The sequence below is a fragment of the Cyclopterus lumpus genome, chromosome 13 (assembly GCF_009769545.1).
Source record: "Cyclopterus lumpus isolate fCycLum1 chromosome 13, fCycLum1.pri, whole genome shotgun sequence".
Lineage (NCBI taxonomy): Eukaryota > Metazoa > Chordata > Actinopteri > Perciformes > Cyclopteridae > Cyclopterus > Cyclopterus lumpus.
The window spans coordinates 972,678-991,747 of NC_046978.1; the positions used below are offsets into that span (position 1 = coordinate 972,678).

Here is a 19,070-nt window from a genome sequence, read left to right on the forward strand (position 1 = left end):
TATCCAGAACAAATCATCTAAAACAAGATATGACTTGGCTCTTTGTGCCTCTATTACTGGTCGACACAAATATCACACTTATATCTGTGCCTTGAAGAAGAAAAAAAAACACAACATTATGTGGCTCTGTGTGCACACAGACGGCCACAAGCTCACTCATAACCAGTTTCCACTACAGGACAAAACAGGGTCAGTAGGGCTGTGATATTGTTTAATAGCTACTGGTGCCAGTCTCCCATGGGTGTTTCCCTTTGCACAATAAACTAAATGATTTGATCCGTGCTTTAAATGCATACATGATCCTGGCAAGTTGTATACCCTGCTGAACATCTCTAATACAGTTTCATTAGCTGTACTGCAACTCTTTTGAGCTTTTACTATTGATATTATATTATCACCTGTAAACATATATCTCTCACACACACACACACACACACACACACACACACACACACACACACACACACACACACACACACACACACACACACACACACACACACACACACACACACACACACACACACACACACACACACACACACACACACACACACACACACACACACACACACGAGCTCTGCCTTAGACTGCAACATTTTATTATTTTAAATGTATAGGCTGTAGTTTATGTTTCCTACCTTAGAAAAAGTGCTCTGTCTAAAAATGCTCCTGTATGTCCACCTGTCACAAGTCCACCTGCTAACATTCACAAAAGAGGCATAATACACTCTATTCCCCACAGGTGTAAGTCTGGTTAAAAAAAAACCATGATTAAAATACTCAATTGATCCATACTTCATCCAGCTTAAAAATGACGAATTCCACTGGGGATCAACAACCCTGTCGGAGGCGGCGGTCCGACTTCCTCTCAGCTTCTACGACTTAAAAACGAGTTCATATTAACTATCCACGGTCGGGTATTATTGCTACATTAATTAGAGACGTAAATCTAAACGCAGAACTGGGTGGCGCAGCCGACACGACTATCCATAAACGTGTTGGTGAGTTTTAACGTTAAACCTTCTCTTCGCACCAGAAGCAGCAGCTCGAGCTAACGGTCAGCGCTCGAGTGGCACGCAGACTTCGCAACGCAGTATTTGTGTTAACAACTCCAATGTCGGTGTGCTTTACGGTCTTTAGATAGCGGCTATTCTAATCAGCATTTCTGGGAAAGTTTCGCTTTAAAAAAAAAAGATAAAGTTTTGAAATTCGTGTCATTCACTTACCTGTTCAAGTCTTTGCACGTGTTCCACTCCGCTGAAACATGCCGCTGTCTTTGAGGTGAATTCAGCGACCGCGACGCGAAATAGTGAATAGCATTTTTCACACGGATGAAAAGCAGTGGCAGCGACGACTCACCCACGGGCAGTGTGAAGCTAAAGTGAAGGAAGTTAAAACCATTTCCGGCTATGCGTTTCAAACTATATATAACACATCGGCATTCAAGGCTGCAGCGTTTTATTTTGTAAGGCTAGCAACTATGTTTTTCCGGTGTTTCTATGGCTACATTGATACAATAAAATGGCCAAAAACTTCCGTCCGGCGGTCATGTGACCACTGAGAAAGACTGGACAACCCTGTGCTGCCCATTAACTATATCCAACTTACTTCTCACTAACAACAATCATAGCTCACACAATTCTATATTTGTAAATAATATGCCCTCAAAGTAAGGACTGTCGTGGAAAATAGTAATACAGAACTTTATGTGCGTTTACTCACAGTTGGCTTTTCCTTTTTGGCGAACTTATTTTATATATAAGCACAACATTATATATTAGTAATTTTCTTTTGTTACGTTTTGGTTGGGTGAATTCACTGATTTACATACTTTTAATCTTAAATAACGACAACAAAACTTTTATCGTAGCATTTAACCCAAATGGTTATATAATTGCATATGTTTCAGTCTTTTCCATGATACCAGCAGGTGGTATGAACAGGTGTATTCTAGTCAGCAATGTGACCAGTATTATGACTAATTTGTATAAGAGCTGGTGACCAGTATTACATTAGACAGGCTGATTTGTTAGTTGTAAGGTCCCATAGGAACCAGAAGAGGGCAACCACTCACCATCACAACGTTGAGCCTAGACGGAGAGAATTTCAAAGGACATCATGTAAAAAAACACACACAAAATAATAAAGGGGAAACAAGATTTATATTAGAAACAGAATGTTGAATGTAATAGACCTTCAATTGTTAAATATGATCCCTTTGACTGTATTTCAGCCACAGTGAAGAGTCAGCTATAGGTGAAAGCAATTGAGAGGTAAGGGAGGCTGGCATGCAATAAAAGTTAGACCAAATTAAAACCCATAACTTCACAGTAACACTGTACATAATGAAGTACCAGACCCCAAACATAAAACGTTCATGAATTAAATACATCCCATATGTGAGTTTGTTATATTCTCTGTCAAACGTTTTTTTTTTAGAGAGCTGAAGGGAAATTATGTATATTATCTGTTGGCCTTTGTGTTTCTGAGTGTGTCATATACTGTATGTGATTCAATGTGTTGTGTTCTTTTATTTATTTTGGAGCCGGGATGAACAACGCACTGATCCTGTGACAAGTCAGTGACTGCAGTATGTCACTCATTTTACTTCTGACCTGGGGTAAAGATCGTGGGACAGTGCCAGAAAGATTAGCTTGGGTAAAGGAGATGCAAGAAGGAATAAGGAGAGGAGATGAAAGGTCACAGATGGAAGGAACAGGTGACTAAGAAGGGGATAAGTGTCAGAGAGAATGCAAGGGGTAGATGTTGAAGATGAATGAGAGGAAGTTGTAAAGAGCAGAAAAGGGGAAGTAAAAAGAGGTATATGAACAAGTTGTGATAGGATGGTAATAAATGGAGGAAAACAAATGTCTAGTTTGAGAAAAAGTAAAAAGAGGAGAGTAAAAAAACAAGAGATGCAGAGAAAACAAGTAGAAAAGGGGAATAGGAGGAGAGGAAAGAACCAAAGAAAAGAGGATCAAAGGAGAAGTGAGGCCTGGATGGGAAGTGGATGACAGGATGGATGAGATGATGAATAGATGGGAAAAGGACATAGAAAAGAAACAAAGACGGGGGGACATTGAGGAACAGAGTAGGAGGAGAATACAAGAGGTGGAGTGAGAGGGAGTCGGAGAGGAGATGAGGAGGAGGGTGGATGGTGGTGATGAGTCATCACCAGGCTATCAGCCATGGTGGGCCCTGTTGCTGTGTGGGTGGCAGTGTGACACATATGCAGAACCACACACGCAGAGGGATGCCGGCCATCGTGCTGCTTATACGTCTCCCCCTGCTGCGGAGGCGGGTGGAAGACAATACAGGGATGCCAACGGGACACGCAGTTCACACACTCATGCTCATGCAGCCCTTTCCTCTGACACACATACACGCACATGATGATGATGTGTGTGAGTGAGAGACTCTGAGGAGGGATGGATGATTATAAACGAAGGCAGAGGGATACACTGTCAATGCAGCAGTAGGAAAGAACACCAGAGCTGTACACACCTCGTGCCTTTTTGCATCACTCGCATACTCTTTCCTTCATCATTCATAATTTATTAGGTGGTGCATATGCAGAGGCGGATGTTGCAAAAAGGGAACTGTCAGAGAGGATGATATGAGAAATAAAAAATACACGAGGTTAGCATGCACAGTGCAGTGCTATGCTCCTCTAACTGAGGCACACACAGACAGTTCCACGGACTTTCAAATCATTTTCTCATCTTGTGTAGCCAATTATGTTTAATGCGGTCTTTAATCGTATACTTAAAGCCATGTCGCTGTGTGTCAGTACGTGTTACGCATGACGTCAAACCTTACCAGAAGAAAACAGAAATTGTAGCTGTTGTACATTCGGTGCATTGAGAATATACGTGGTCTTAGTCTGATACGACATTGGGAAGAAGGGTCAGACCCCCTGCAATAAGTCACTTCCTCTGTGACAGGAAATATCTCCCATCTTTGTGTCTCCCTTTGGTGTCGATCACAGAGTTGCCATGGCAACCGATTGGGGGATTCCTAATTCTCATCTAGGCCGCTGTGCACACAAACGCTACACACATGCGAGCGCATGGGTGGATGGAACCAAACAAACACACACACTTTCCAAGAGGGAAAAACAGATCATCAATAGGTTGTATGTCATGGTATTTCCCTGTTCTACCCATGGCCGTGTTGTTGTAAAAATCAATGCTCTTGTGAGTGCGTGTCACAGAAACAATGTGTGAATGGGAGCAGAAATCGATTCTCTAATGATATAGTTTCTGTGGATGGCATTGCCCTGGCAACCAACACCACCGTTAAGAATCTCGGCTTTGAATTATCTTTGACCAGGACTTGTCCTTTAACTCCCACGTAAAACAAATCTCAAGGACTGCCTTTTTTCACCTACATAACATTTCAAAGCGATGCAGAAAAGCTGGTTCACGCGTTTGTTACTTCCAGACTAGATTACTTCAATTCCTTATAATCATCTAATAAATCTCTTAAATCCCTCCAGTTGATCCAGGATGCTGCAGCTGGTGTACTCACAAAAACTAAGAAAAGAGATCACATTACTCCTGTATTAGCTGCTCTGCACTGGCTCCCTGTAAAATAAAGAATCACATTTAGAATTCTTCTCCTCACCTACAAAGCCTTGATTGGTGATGCACCATCATATCTTAAGGAGCTTGTAGTACCATAGTGCCCCATTAGAGAGCTGCGCTCACTAAATGCGGGGCTACCTGTGGTCTTAAAAAGTAGGATGGGAGCCAGAGCCTTCAGTTATCAAGCTCCTCTTTTATGAAACCAGCTTCCACTTTCAGTCTGGGGGGCAGACACAGTCACTTCATTTAAGAATAGACTTAAGACTTTCCTGTTTGATAGTGCTTATAGTTAGGGCTGAATCAGGTTTGCCCTGGTCCTCCCTACCTCCTTCTGTCCCATGGATTGTGGTTATCTGGATCGTGGTCCATGCCTACTACTCATTATTCATAGTCTCAGTCATATTTATTGAATGTGTTGTAACTCTGTAATGTTGTTCAACTGTACAGATGACATCTATTGCTTCTGTCCATCCGGGGAGAGGGATCCTCCTCTGTTGCTCTCCTGAAGGTTTCTTCACTTTTTTCCTGTGAAAGCGTTTTTGGGGAGTTTTTCCTGATTCAATGTGAGGTCCTGGGACAGGGATGTCGTATGTGTACAGATTGTAAAGCCATCTGAGGCAAATTTGTAATTTGTGATTCTGGGCTAGACAAAATAAACTGAATTTAATTTAGTTCAGCAGACCTGCAGCATCAGACCCCTAGCAAAGGCACTGACGCATGTAAAAAACACACAGAGGAAAAAAATTACTCAGCTCACCAGTGAAATTTGAAAACCTTTGTAGGAATATGTTTTTAATTTTCAAACTCTACATACATTCATACATCTCTCAATTAGAGTAGCAGACAGTACGTGTGTAACATCTGTATGTGTGTGTGTTTGTGTGTGTGTATGAAAGGGTTGCAGGTTGGGGGTTCCAGCTGCCTTCTGCACACCTGCATATGTATGATGTGCTTACAAATTGTGATGGAGACACATAATGAGTGACTGGGAGACAACATGGGCAGAATGACACTCAGGGTGTGTATACATGTCTGAGTGCATACATTTAGTTTCAATGAATGACATGTCTCCATATGTGTAAATGACCATGAGGAGGGAGCACTGAGATGTACACTAGATAGATTGTATACATAACTGGCAGATAAAGGGGTATCATACTGAAATCCACCGTTCCTATTTGAATTTGTTCAGAGCTAGTTGACAGTTGTCCAATCTGAGGTTAGTCTGTAAACATTTCAACAGTAAATCTTACTGAGAATATATTTAGCTACGATACCCTGCATAGGTCCTGATTAGAAAACTTTGATTTCTCTTGAAGGGGAATGAAATCATATTAACAGCAGCCTTTCTGATTACAATGAATATGACTTTACAGACTTGTCGACATAAGTAGTTTTCGGTGCCCCTTGTGAGTGGCTTGGTGTGTATGGATGGAGTTGGTCAAGAATGAGTTTGTCTATGTGCATGAATTATATACATGTGCCTGTTAGTATGCCTGCATATGCAACATAATGTGCATACACATACTTAAATATAGAATCACATATATATAAGTGTAATTGTGGATGTGTATCAGGCATGCATGTAACCCTGCATTGCTGTTTGTGTGTGTATGAATATATGACAATGTGTGTGGGTGAGTATGCATTAGTCGCTGTCTTCTCTGTCCTGGGTCTCAGCCAGGCAGCTCTCATCAATATTCTCCAGGCTCTCAGCATTCTGGATGCTGAGCTCAGAGAGTGGGATGCTGGGTAATGTAGTCTGTTCGGGGTAGAGCCAGGGCTTGAAGCCAGGGTTGTGTCTCTGCTTCCACTCTGAATACTTCAAACAGGCTTTGTTGATCTTCTTCATTGCCTTAAAGAAACAGGTAAGATAACATTAATTTGTTATAGATCTGTTGATGGATCATTAACAACTTCAATGAGTACAAAAGGAAATGATTGTACTTGAATACAGTGCCAATATTCATTATTTATCAATACTCAGATGGCAGAATATTGGTTTAAAAAAGTTAATGTGTTTAAGTACTGACAGAATGTACTCTCATTTTAATTATAAATTAATCATAATTTTACAAAAAATCAAAAAAGGACAGACAGAACATTATTATTGTATTTATTGTGTTGAAGTCATCAGCCTGGTTATTATTAAGTGGGATTTGTGCATCTCGCTCTTTTGCTATTTTATCATCAAGGCATGGCTCAATCCCAGGCTGCTCTCCAGAGAACCTTTACCACATTTCAACAAGTACACACATACCCTCAAACAGACAAACAAATACTGAAAACAGTATGTTTCTGGAATGTGCAGGAGAGATTATTGGTTGTGGATTAACACGTCACTAAAGCGATAACTCACTCACAGAATCTGTGTTAATCTGCAAAAGACTTACGCGGGGGGCAAGGAAGTGGGAAGACTTGTTGACAACCCACTTGGGTAACGAACCTGTAAAGAGAGACAGAGAGAACAGACGAAAATGGAGAAAAGTGTGAGATTGACAGAGAATGAAAGTGAGAGAGAAAGAGAGTAAAACAGGAGGGTGGGGATAGATATAAAAGAGGGATTTAAAGTTCTCTTTATTACACGTCATGTCATTCAGGATTAAATACGGAGCCAGGCACCAGGGTGAAATTTATTCTGTCCTTCATATGGTTACTATGGTGACTCATTTTTACATAAAGGTAGGGGAATGAATAATTCATTAGAACTTTGAGCATGTGTTAAGCACCTGTGTGTGTGTGTGTGTGCGTGTGTGTGTGCATGCGTGCATGTGTGTGTGTGTTAGTTACCTCGTGGATCTACCTCGGCCATGTAAGTGAGGGTACAGTGGTCGGTTGGTCCCTGGCTCTGGATCAAGTAGCCAGTCTGAATGGACACAGCTCGCACCTTGTCCTTTTTAGAAGGGTATTTCTGTAGAGACAATAAACAAGGCAACTTTGTTTGAATTTAATAGAATGTACACATAAAGGTTTGTATTGGAATTAACATCCTTATTCAGAGCATGCATGTAGCAACCTTGAACAGGACAAAAAAACTCTGTACAATCTTATTTCATATTGAATTAATTTATTATGTATACAACACACACACACACACACACACACACACACACTGATAAAAATGTCTTTAGCTCTTTGTGTCAAGCTGTCAAATTGTTGAAATACGTAAGCATTAGGATTCTAGGGTAGTTTCTATATTGTGCTTTCTTTTGTTGTTGCTGCCAATATCTGATGTAAATCCAGTTCACAACCCGCAGTAATGAAGGCCGACTATTCCACTGCTCGCTCCTTTGACTACATATCTGAGATTATCATTCATGATTATAAAGTACAGCACTGGTTAGCCAGTGCTAATTGGGACAGGCACCCTGCAGAGTTAAGAAGCACACAGAGCAGCAGTCAGCTAAGGAACCTTTATCAGAGGAACATTTCATACAACTGATTTATCATAAAGTATATAACTCACATTTTTGGTGTCTGCACCTCTACTAGTAGGCTACATTGTAGGACTTTCTGCTGACACTACACTGACAGATTTCCAAACATCTGCAGGTTTCTTGGAAATCAGCGACAACTTAATGTTCTGAGCTAATGCAGACAGAGACTCTAGGATTTAAAGCACCAGTTACCGAAGAGGTGACTGATGCTTTAAATTAGTCTCTTCCGCTTTACCAGTAAAATACATATCCGACATGATAATCAGTAATAATCAGAAATTAGTTGAACCACAGAACATTTACTTAACTTTGTGTCTTTTGGCTGTTCTAACACTTGTTATTCTTGACATTTTATATATTCAATGATGAATCAACACAACATACAGTAGCGTCTACAGCCATGCTTGCAGCACTATGAGGCTGAACTCAGAACTCCACTAAGGATCCCCTTAAGCTGCACTCCAAAAGTCAGGCTCTCAACTTTTGTGAAAGAGTGACCTTGGCTAATCAAACACACGGCCATGCACACACACACACACACACACACACACACACACACACGTTGGTAGCCACTTGTTAATGCAGGAATGCAGAGGGCGGAAGTCAACAGCTGAGTCACATGAGAGGTCTTATCCTTTTGTAAACATTACATTAGTGAACACAACTGAGAAACTGGACTACAGACAGAAACGCAAGAGAGCCAGAGAAGAAAATTAAAAATCGAGTCGTCAGATTGAGAGAGGTTCAACTGAAACAATTACTTGGTTGATTAGTTGTCTGAAATTAATCGACAACATTAATGATAATTAATATATCAATAAAGTCATGTTTCTGCAAAACTCTATCTAATTCCAGCTTCTCAAGTGTGAGGATGTGCTACTTTTCTTCGTCTCATGTGATAATAAACTGAATGCCTTTGAGAACACTGCGCAAACATGTTTAAATGTTTCTGACATTTCATACACCAGACAATAAATTAGTTGAGTAAATAATCGCTTATTAATTAATCGATAATGCAACTTGTTGCAGCCCGAGAGAGAGGGGATGAGTACCAGCTTTTACACAGGATATTTCTTACCCTCTTCCTCCTGTTGAAGAAGAAACACAGACATACAGCCAAAGTAAAAGCCTGAGGTGTCTGCTGGCTTTACTGGTCTTTGGCATTCAAATTACTCAAGTTCTTAAATAGCAGGACTGAAAGCTGAACTAAAAAACACAATATATTCAACGGAATCAAATTAACTACCCTACATTTGGACTGAAGCAGTGCCAGCACCCAGGACATCAATCATTCTCTCAGTCAAAAGCAGGAGGTATGAGGGTGCTCTCTTTGGAAGGGTTCCAAACTCTCTTTACTTCCTGGATGCAGTGGTAGTTTTAAATGACTGACACACACACACAAACACACACACACACACACACACACACAGGGTTGTATTGCTGCCTTTCCACAAATGTTTAAGGACTTCTTTTAATCCAGCCCAACGCCCTTAAGCTTGCGAAACTGGATCAACGTTTCGCAATGCACCTTTGAACATACATGTATAGAGTTCTGGGGGGGTGAATGAACAGAGCAGGGCCCCAGCTGAGCACGTTTACGCTCTGTACATAAGTGTATGTGTGTGTGTGTGTGTGTGTGCACTCACGGCGTGTTTGACAGAGTAGTTCATGATGATGTAATCTTTCCCCATTGGCAGCCAGGAGCGAAGCGTGATGACATCGCGGTTCCGAAGGGGACTTGGACACTTCCCTGTTAAGATACAAGATAAATGTGATGATAAATGAATGTACAGTACATTGTAATGTAGATCAATGTGCACATTCACAGCACTCAATCATATTAGTGACAAATAAACGCTCTCTGTGAACATCTTGTGTTGAGTGTGTGGGACATACACGAGTAGTAACCAACATCCGCATTGACTGTAAGTTTCCCGATATCGAAGGTCTCAATGACGTTTGTGTCCCATTTCCTTCTGTACTCAATGTCATGGAGAACGTCATACATGGTCTCAGCTGACACGTCCTTACACACCATCCGACACTGAGAAAAAGAGACAGACAGAAGGAGACAGAATGATTATTTTTAGACAATCAAGAGAATGTACAGAGCTGACATGACTGAACCATAGACAAATTCAGATTGATTGAGTTTACAATACATAACGCGTGCAATTGCGCTGATGATCATGCATCATATTTTAGAGCTCTATCCAATGCAAGGTATGAAGTCAGAAGAACAAGATTGTATTGAAGCTGCATTCCATAAAGGCAGAGTAAAGTACAGTGTGATTGTTGAGGAGAGCTGCAGAGTTTGTCGCTATTCACGCTAACAAAGGTTGGTGTGAAACAAATACAAACTCTGGTCAACACACCAAAGACAAGCACATAATTCCACATTCATATTAATCTGATGTGCAAACAGAACAAATTTAAAAAAAACACAAACTTAACTGTGTGCATAACTGACTTGTACATTATTAGACATATGTTGGTTAGAGTGTAACAGTGTCAGAGGGCAGCGATAGAGACAGTGTGTGTGTGTGTGTGTGTGTGTGTGTGTGTGTGTGTGTGTGTGTGTGTGTGTGTGTGTGTGTGTGTGTGTGTGTGTGTGTGTGTGTGTGTGTGTGTGTGTGGCCATTCACGTACTAGAATCTACTGTAAAAAACCTTCACATAAATGATATGGATATATTTCAAAGCAGAATCTAAGCAGGATCAATTGTTTATGCATCATTACTTGTTGATTTGAAACAAGTGTGATGTAGTGTATCAGGCTTATAATGAAACCATAAGGGAATCCTGCCGATGTCAGCTTTGGAGTAGATGGCACTGTACATACACCCGCTGTAAAGAGAGGTCTGCAGCCCTCGAGTGAAGCCGTTACTACAGTTACAATTGCCAGGGGGAATTAGTCTTAATAATAACAACAACAACAACAAAAGGACATAACAATGGAGGATGAGAGACACAAAGAGCAAGTGTAAAAGGCTACGAGTGCCCAAAAGAAAAAAGAAAAAGGAGAAGAGTAAATGAGTAAATGAGAAAGAAATGGACTGCAGGTGGGTGTCTTTCCCAGGCGATTGTAACTCCCATTACGAATGAGCTCTGGAGGGTTCAGACTTCTTCCCCTTGATCCCTGAGAGCTTAATTAAAGAAAAGCATCACCAACCGAGTCCACATCTGGCTGTAGATCTCTCTTTGGTGTAACAGCCCAAAATATGCACTTGCCATTTTAAAAATTGAAGTGCTCATTCATATATGGATCTAAAAAACCCTTCAATTCAATTACATTCTGTTATGAAAGAGTAAAATAACATGACTATGGGTCTAGAGCCATGCTGGCAGCTGTGTGGCTGTGTTTAGGCACAGCGGTGGGAACATTAGCATGCTAAGATGATCTGAAAATAATAGCATGCTGCTGTTAAACTCGTATAATGTTTACCATCTTAGTTTAGCATATTAATATTTGCTTATGAAGGCTTATTTATTAAACACCCTGAAAAGGCACCATTTCGGAAAGTCAAATTAAGTGACGGCAATTGTCCTGAGACTAGATATCATTTTAAATCTCAACATCCAATGTTGGTTTCCAACCCACTTATTCAAGAATTTGAATTTATTACCTCTATATCCAAATTGGAAATGCACGACAATATGAGAGCTATGCCTACTTGTTGCTGATGTCAAATTCAATTTCATTGATGAAGCCATGGCCACAGTCTCACAGCGCTTCACAACCAGCCACAATGTACAATAAAAGAAATCAAAAGGGATAAATGAAATGCCAACTTCCCACTTAGTCTCTGAAGCCCGTCTACATTTCCTTGTTCTGATGCAGGATTTTGAAAAGATAATATGGAAAGAAATAACATAAAATGTCCCGTTAGACTACTTACTTTTACATTTCTGCATTTTTATACTTCAACTCAATTTATCTGACAACTAAAGCTGCATGCAATCAACTACACTGTTATAGATTAATTTATCCCAAAGTCTACACTCAGTTGCCACCTGGTACACCTGTACAATCCTACAGAGCTATTGTGCTATAACGTATGTTTTTATGATGCCTTTATTGTTTAGAAAAATATAAATTACAGAACAACAACACCACAAACAGTGGCACTAAGCACAAGATGCAGCGACGGTGCCCTTGCAAAATAGATATCTAGACCAGAAGGGAAGGATAATGCTGTGTATAACATGCAACCCTCAGGCTTATACCCCCAGTCTTATACCCCCAGGCTTATACCCCCAGGCTTATATCCTCAGGTTTATACCCCCAGGATTATACCCCCAGGTTTATACCCCCAGGCTTATACCCCCAGGCTTATATCCTCAGGTTTATACCCCCAGGATTATAGCCCCAGGCTTATACCCCCAGGCTTATACCCTCAGGCTTATACCCCCAGTCTTATACCCCCAGGCTTATACCCCCAGGCTTATATCCTCAGGTTTATACCCCCAGGATTATACCCCCAGGCTTATACCCCCAGGCTTATACCTTCAGGTTTATACCCCCAGGATTATACCCCCGTCGTATACCCTCAGTCTTATACCCCCAGTCTTATATCCCCAGGCTTTCACCCCCAGTCGTATACCCCCAGTCTTATACCCCCAGTCTTATACCCCCAGGCTTATACCCCCAGTCTTATACCCCCATTCTTATACCCCCCAGGCTTATACCCCCAGTCGTATACCCTCAGGCTTATACCCTCAGGCTTATACCCCCAGTCGTATACCCCCAGGCTTATATCCTCAGTCTTATACCCTCAGGCTTATACCCCCAGGCTTATACCCCCAGTCGTATACCCCCAGTCTTATACCCTCAGGCTTATACCCCCAGTCTTATACCCCCAGTCTTATACCCCCAGTCTTATACCCTCAGGCTTATACCCCCAGGCTTATACCCCCAGTCGTATACCCCCAGGCTTATACCCCCAGTCTTATACCCCCAGTCTTATACCCTCAGGCTTATACCCCCAGTCTTATATCCTCAGTCTTATACCCTCAGGCTTATACCCCCAGGCTTATACCCCCAGTCGTATACCCCCAGTCTTATACCCCCAGTCTTATACCCCCAGTCTTATACCCCCAGTCTTATACCCCCAGTCTTATACCCTCAGGCTTATACCCCCAGGCTTATACCCCCAGTCGTATACCCCCAGGCTTATACCCCCAGTCTTATACCCCCAGTCTTATACCCTCAGGCTTATACCCCCAGTCTTATACCCCCAGTCTTATACCCTCAGGCTTATACCCCCAGTCGTATACCCCCAGTCGTATACCCCCAGTCGTATACCCCCAGGCTTATACCCCCAGTCTTATACCCCCAGGCTTATACCCCCAGTCTTATACCCTCAGACTTATACCCCCAGGCTTATACCCCCAGTCGTATACCCCCAGGTTTATACCCCCAGTCGTATACCCCCAGGTTTATACCCCCAGTCGTATACCCCCAGGTTTATACCCCCAGTCGTATACCCCCAGGCTTATACCCCCAGGCTTATACCCCCAGTCGTATACCCCCAGGCTTATACCCCCAGGCTTATACCCCCAGTCTTACTAGACTGCCAAAGACCAGACTAACAAACACTGACATGGCTTTATACACCAAATGCATTAAGCCATTCCAATTAGGTGAATCTTGACCAGGAACAAAATGAGAACGTGGCACATACATATTTCTTATACTACTTCTAAATGAGTACTTTTGAGTGTAATTTGTTGTTAACTTAAATATACAACTTTACTTAAATATATATGTTTTTAATGCAGGACTTTGTAGTATACAAACTAGTAATTAAGTAAAGTTTCCAGCACTGGGATTAATAAACCAGAACATGGAGGAGGAAGATTACAAAGACAAGTTTATTGTTCAAATGTCATTAATGACCGTAAGGTCATCTGACACTGATGTGCCTATTCTAATTCATTGCCAGTCTATTAAAGACAATAGTTCAAACTGCAGATTGGGATGACTGCAGATTGACATCACAGGGAAACAATAATGCATTAGGATTCCTGCTGACACTTTGCATGTTACTAAATTAAAGGCTTGTTTCTTACTCTCCAGCAAAAACTCTCCATATTGGAAGTACAAAAACACATACAGTATATACAGTATGATGGGATTTCCAAAATAGACTGTGCCAAAAGCCATGGATGCCTCAGCAGAAAAAAACGGATACTGCAATGTAATAACCTACAGAAGGCAACCATGCGTAAATAATGATTGTATATTTGATATCCTTGTGTAGACAGATTGGAGAGGACTTGTAGTTCAGAAAAGACCAGGGAGAATAAAGAATGTATTGTGTCCACAGGCAAACTGAAACAGGAGTAGGAGGAAGGAAAGGAAGGAAACCCAAAAGGCAAAAGAAGAGAACTGGAGGGAGCAGAAAACATTCAGTGCAGAATGAAGACGTACAGGCAGCTCAGTACATGTGTGCTTAATTCTATTATACACTAATTCAGTGAAGTCAACAGATGAAGCAAGGAGACGGAGATAGAGACGAGTGAAAGGGAGTTCAGAGAGATAAAGCAGAGACGGAGGGAGACAAAAAGGCCGACAAGTAGGTACACAAACAAAACCTGAGCGTATGGTCCACACTGCGCCCACTCAGAACACCCATGACCTGTCTGATCTTTGCACATCCAACCCAAACCACCTACTACTCATCCTCTTCCTTATTCCCTGTCTCACCAACTCTTCTTCTCTCCCCACCACTGTCTTCCATCCCTCGCTCTGTACTCTCGTCGTTTGCTCCTCTGGGTGTGAGTGTCTAACATGTGATTCAGAGCCGGGCTTCCCTGTGTGCCAGTAGTGTATGTGTGTGTGTGCATGACAGAGAGGCAGTCTGACTGTTTGTCAAACTATCACAGTATCCAAAAACCACCTTCACACTTACACACACCCACATATCGTGTGTGTGGGTCACGTGCTGATATCATTTACAGCTGTGATTACACTGTGAAACCCAACATTATTATTGATGAACATGACAGTGGCAAGGATTATGACGATAATGGGGCTGATGATAATTAGGTTGCTAATGGTAATGATGATTCACTCTCGTTGGATATATATATATATTTTTTACTGCTATTATTTATCAACATTCGACAGGCATCAGCAAAGATGCATGCTTTCTTTTCGTCTATAAATAGAAGAGCAGTATCTGTGACATCGCTGCATGTCCCTAGCCTTACCCTTACCCACACACTCACACACACACACACACACACACACACACACACACACACACACACGCATCTATAAGCATGATCTATACACAACAACTGCCTTATTAACACACTACTACAACTACGTCATCATTTTGTGAGGAGGAATAAATAAACGTGTGCAATCTCAGAGTTTGGTTGAAAACTCGTACTGTGTGTGAGACTGAAAGAACACAGGAAATAAAGAATGACGTAACCAAGCAAAATAAAGCTCCTGTAGCTGCCGTATTTACATAAAGATAAAGTGGCAGGTTTAAATAGGAGTCCCATTTAAACTCCTAATGTGTGTCTGTGGACTTTTTACTTTTCTCTGTTTGCAGAGCTGTCCCGAGGAAACACACCTGTCCTTAACCACTGTACGCACACACACACACACGCACGCAAAATTACACACGTATTACCCAGCTGATGCAGGCATGATACATCTCTCCTTCTGCACACATGGGACATACCTTGGAGAATCACGCACACACACACACACACACACACACACACACACACACACACACACACACACACACACAAGCGAGAGACCCCGCTTCACAGATACAGATTCAGTCGATGGATCGGGACTGGGAAAATCCCTCTGCTGTTGTGGCCCCTGCACACCCATATGAACACAGACACACACCCAGTCATGCACACACTCCACTTTATTTAACAAAGTAAACACCTGGTGGCTCCCTCACGCTCTTCGGACCCGGATATATCAGCAGAAAGACACACACACACACGTGTTTACACAGAGTTCAATGTATCCCGGTGTAAAATGACAGTAATCACAATGTTATGTCAGATCAGAAAGTACTGTAAAGGTCGGAAATTCTGAGGCAACCTTACAGGCTGTGAAGCCTCTGTCATAAAGTGACAACACTTTTAGAGATTGTGAGCCAGTTAAGCGTGCATTGCCAGTCAGTCAGGTTTGAGGCTCGGTGGGGGCTGTGGTAGATATTGGTAACGTGAATTACAGAGATATAATGTTTAACTCCACGGGGCTGTCGACCCCAACTGCTAATAGATTTGGTGGCTAAATGCAGATCACTGCAGTCACACTACACTGTCAACGGTGTTTGAATGAAAATCGTTCACCTTTTATTCAAGTAGTTATATAGGACCTAAGTATATATGTATGAATAGACTCTAAGTAGGTTTTTATACATCCCCTTAATTTCCCTCAAATAACTTATGATCTTAATGATAAAGGAGCTGAAAATGGCATTTCACTGTCACTTTTTATCTTAACCTGTGTGCAAACTTCTTTAATCATCTATTCCAATTAATGTACATTTATGCTGAATTAGTTTGGTTCCTTTGGGTCTTTGTCCAGGAACACTAATACATAATTAATAATGACAGGATCAAATAGGATGTGTTAGATGGTACACAGCAGTTTTTCCATGTCTTAAAGTGACGCAGCTATTTCTGCCTCCACATTGACTCCCAATACAAACATTCACGTTTGAGACAAACTGCCACAACTGCTATTTGACTAGATCAGCAAGTACTTTCACATTATTATCGTACATAAACATGGGAGGAGCTACTTTCCATCTACTGCAACTCGTGTTACTGTATTAATGTCAAACTGTACTGGAGTGCATGTTCTCGGCCTGGTTCATCATTTAGTTAATAAAATATCAACAAATAATGACAAACGACCATCACAAATTATTAACCTTCATATTTCGTCATTAAACCCAAAGACATTTTTAATCATTTCAAACTGAGAAAAGCAGCAAATCCTTAAAATCACAGAAACTGTAACCACTAAATAAACTTTAATTCATAACTTATTGATTTATTTTCTGTCTATTGACTAACAGATTATTGACTATATTCTTTCCAGCCATTGTCAGTTGTGTTGTTTAGTGGATCATTTCAGCTTTTGTTCACTTCCCTGTGCTATGTTAAATGAATGACAAATTCTATGCAAAACCAACTCCAAGTCAACAAAGTAAGCTGAAATATTATAGTCAACACTACCTAATATGCTTTTGGGCAGAGGATAATGGCGTCTAGTCCCCAGAGAAGTAACCCTGACTCCTGAGGCTCACTTCTCTAAAGTACCAGGGCTTTCTTATAGTGTGCATCAGGCAATATTTACAACCCAGCCATATACACATTTATAAATAGATGAGCGGATCTAGCACAGGATGTGTTCACTAAACAGTGATGTCAAAATAAAGTTGCATGCTGCAGGCTTTTACAGCTGCACTTTTATTAACTACCGTTATAAACCGACATGAACCCATTTGTTTATGTGATTATAAAAAGGGACAGCCTATGATATGCCACGTCATCTGACTAAATTGCTTTTATATGCAATAAGCTGTTTGTGGGTTGTAGAGCCCTCTGCAACTACCATGCAGCAAAAAAAAAAGAGAAGAAAAAAAAGAGCAGTTAGAGCATGTCAGCAGTTCTCATCACATGGGAATCTGCCACCTGGATTATACAGCACGGTCCGTTTCTGTCCTCCCAATAGAAAATACAGATACAAATCAAATATATACTTTGTTTTAACATATGCTAGGGACCCAGTGCGGCGGTTCAACAGTCTCACCTTAATTTTGTGGATGGGCTTCCCCTCCTCCAGACCCTGGGTCCACACCGTGATGCCCCCCTTGTTGTGGTTCGCACTCCAGCCTTCCTCGCACAGACACTCCGCCTTGAAGCTGGCAAACGCCCGGTCGTCCGGGATGGTCACTGTCTGTCCAGACATATTGTTACCGGGGGAAGGGGAGGGTGGGGAGGAGAAGAGAAGGGGGTCTATGAGACTCCTGTTGGGCCCGGAGGAGACGCGGTGAGCCGGGGAAATGAAGGGAAGCAGAGAGCCAGCCGCTCTTGTCCTCCTCTCCTGTGCGAATAAGGTGTCCAATTCAATCTCCTCCTCGCGAGAAGCTTTTCGTGGGCTGCACCGCGTCTTGTGATGACCAGCGTGTGCACGTGTGTGTGTGTGTGTGCGTGTGTGTGTGTGTGTGTGTGTGAGCGTGCGCGCGTTCAGGGAGGTGCAACAACCGCAATCCACCCTGTGCAAACTAGTGAAACAGAGGTGAATAAGCGCAGTCTCGCGCAGGTGAGAGGACGCAACGGAATAATGCAAAGTGGCAAAATGGAATGAACAAATGTGCCTTTTAGTTGATCGCGGTGGTTGAATAAGTTTCAGCTCGGCTCGTCAGTCCTCAGAAAGCACGAAGCATATGTTTCTGTCTCCGCACGTCTCTCCGTTGCTTTATCTCTACGTCTCCTTCTTTATCCGTCTATACTCGTCTGGCTTTTATTTATCTTTCCCTCTCTCTCAGTTGAAGTCTTGCGTGAGCTTGTAATCATTTGCGCCGGTTCTCCATCGCTGCGTCGCTGCTGTGGCAGGTGGTGGGGGAGATGCGGTGAGAAATAAGAGGAAGAGGAGGAGGAGGAGGGAGGGGGGACTCAGGCTGTACAGCCAAGCGACGCAGTAACGGCTACAATGGAAACGCCTCCATGTGATGCCTTCAGGTACTCCTCGTAAAGCTCTCGGCTATGCGTAGTCAAGATATTTTATCCTGTAAACTTTATTTGTAAAGTTATAGCTGAATGAAAACTTGGAATAAAGAGTACTATCTATGCCTGTATTTATTTAAAGTGGTTAATTTGACCCTATTTAAAAAGACACAAGGGCTGAAATATATATAAACAGCTGACCATTAAAACAAAGACATTCAATGCCACATCTGTATGGGCCAGAGCTTATGAATTGTTATTGCTGGCTTGGCTATAACCACAGACTGTAGGGGCTATGACCTCTGCAGCGGGTCAACACT

The 19,070-nt window shown here is 41.9% G+C and overlaps 2 protein-coding genes across 12 annotated transcripts in view; both read right to left on the reverse strand.

Moving 5' to 3' along the window:
- LOC117741308 (arf-GAP with Rho-GAP domain, ANK repeat and PH domain-containing protein 1-like) overlaps positions 1 to 1,518 on the reverse strand; it is a 46,251-nt gene extending 44,733 nt beyond the window's left edge. For 9 of the 11 annotated variants that reach the window (XR_004610712.1, XR_004610711.1, XM_034548269.1 and 6 more), the window contains exon 1: positions 1,230 to 1,391. The gene's annotated coding sequence lies outside the window, so the exon portion shown is untranslated. Of the gene's footprint in view, positions 1 to 641; positions 812 to 1,229 lie in introns of those variants that run through there. The other 2 variants (XM_034548270.1, XM_034548265.1) reach the window with 2 other exon arrangements.
- Positions 1,519 to 5,351: 3,833 nt separating this feature from the next.
- stard10 (StAR-related lipid transfer (START) domain containing 10) lies at positions 5,352 to 18,669 on the reverse strand. Its single transcript, XM_034548941.1, has 6 exons — positions 17,834 to 18,669; positions 9,923 to 10,070; positions 9,673 to 9,776; positions 7,380 to 7,500; positions 6,983 to 7,035; positions 5,352 to 6,444 (listed from the first exon to the last, which is right to left on the reverse strand). Exons 1-6 carry the CDS (start codon positions 17,990 to 17,992, stop codon positions 6,238 to 6,240), a joined length of 792 nt encoding a protein of 263 aa, XP_034404832.1. The 5' UTR covers positions 17,993 to 18,669; the 3' UTR covers positions 5,352 to 6,237.
- Between the last annotated feature and the right edge of the window lie 401 nt (positions 18,670 to 19,070).

Bases quoted from the DNA above. Each gene is read 5' to 3' on its own strand.
- stard10 (XM_034548941.1), bottom strand. From the start codon at position 17,992: ATGTCTGGACAGACAGTGACCATCCCGGACGACCGGGCGTTTGCCAGC. The intron at 7,501-9,672 runs GTGAGTGCACAC...TTGTCTCTACAG, and splicing joins ACTACTCTGTCAAACACGCC to AAATACCCTTCTAAAAAGGA. The intron at 6,445-6,982 runs GTAAGTCTTTTG...TGTTTCTTTAAG, and splicing joins CCCACTTCCTTGCCCCCCGC to GCAATGAAGAAGATCAACAA.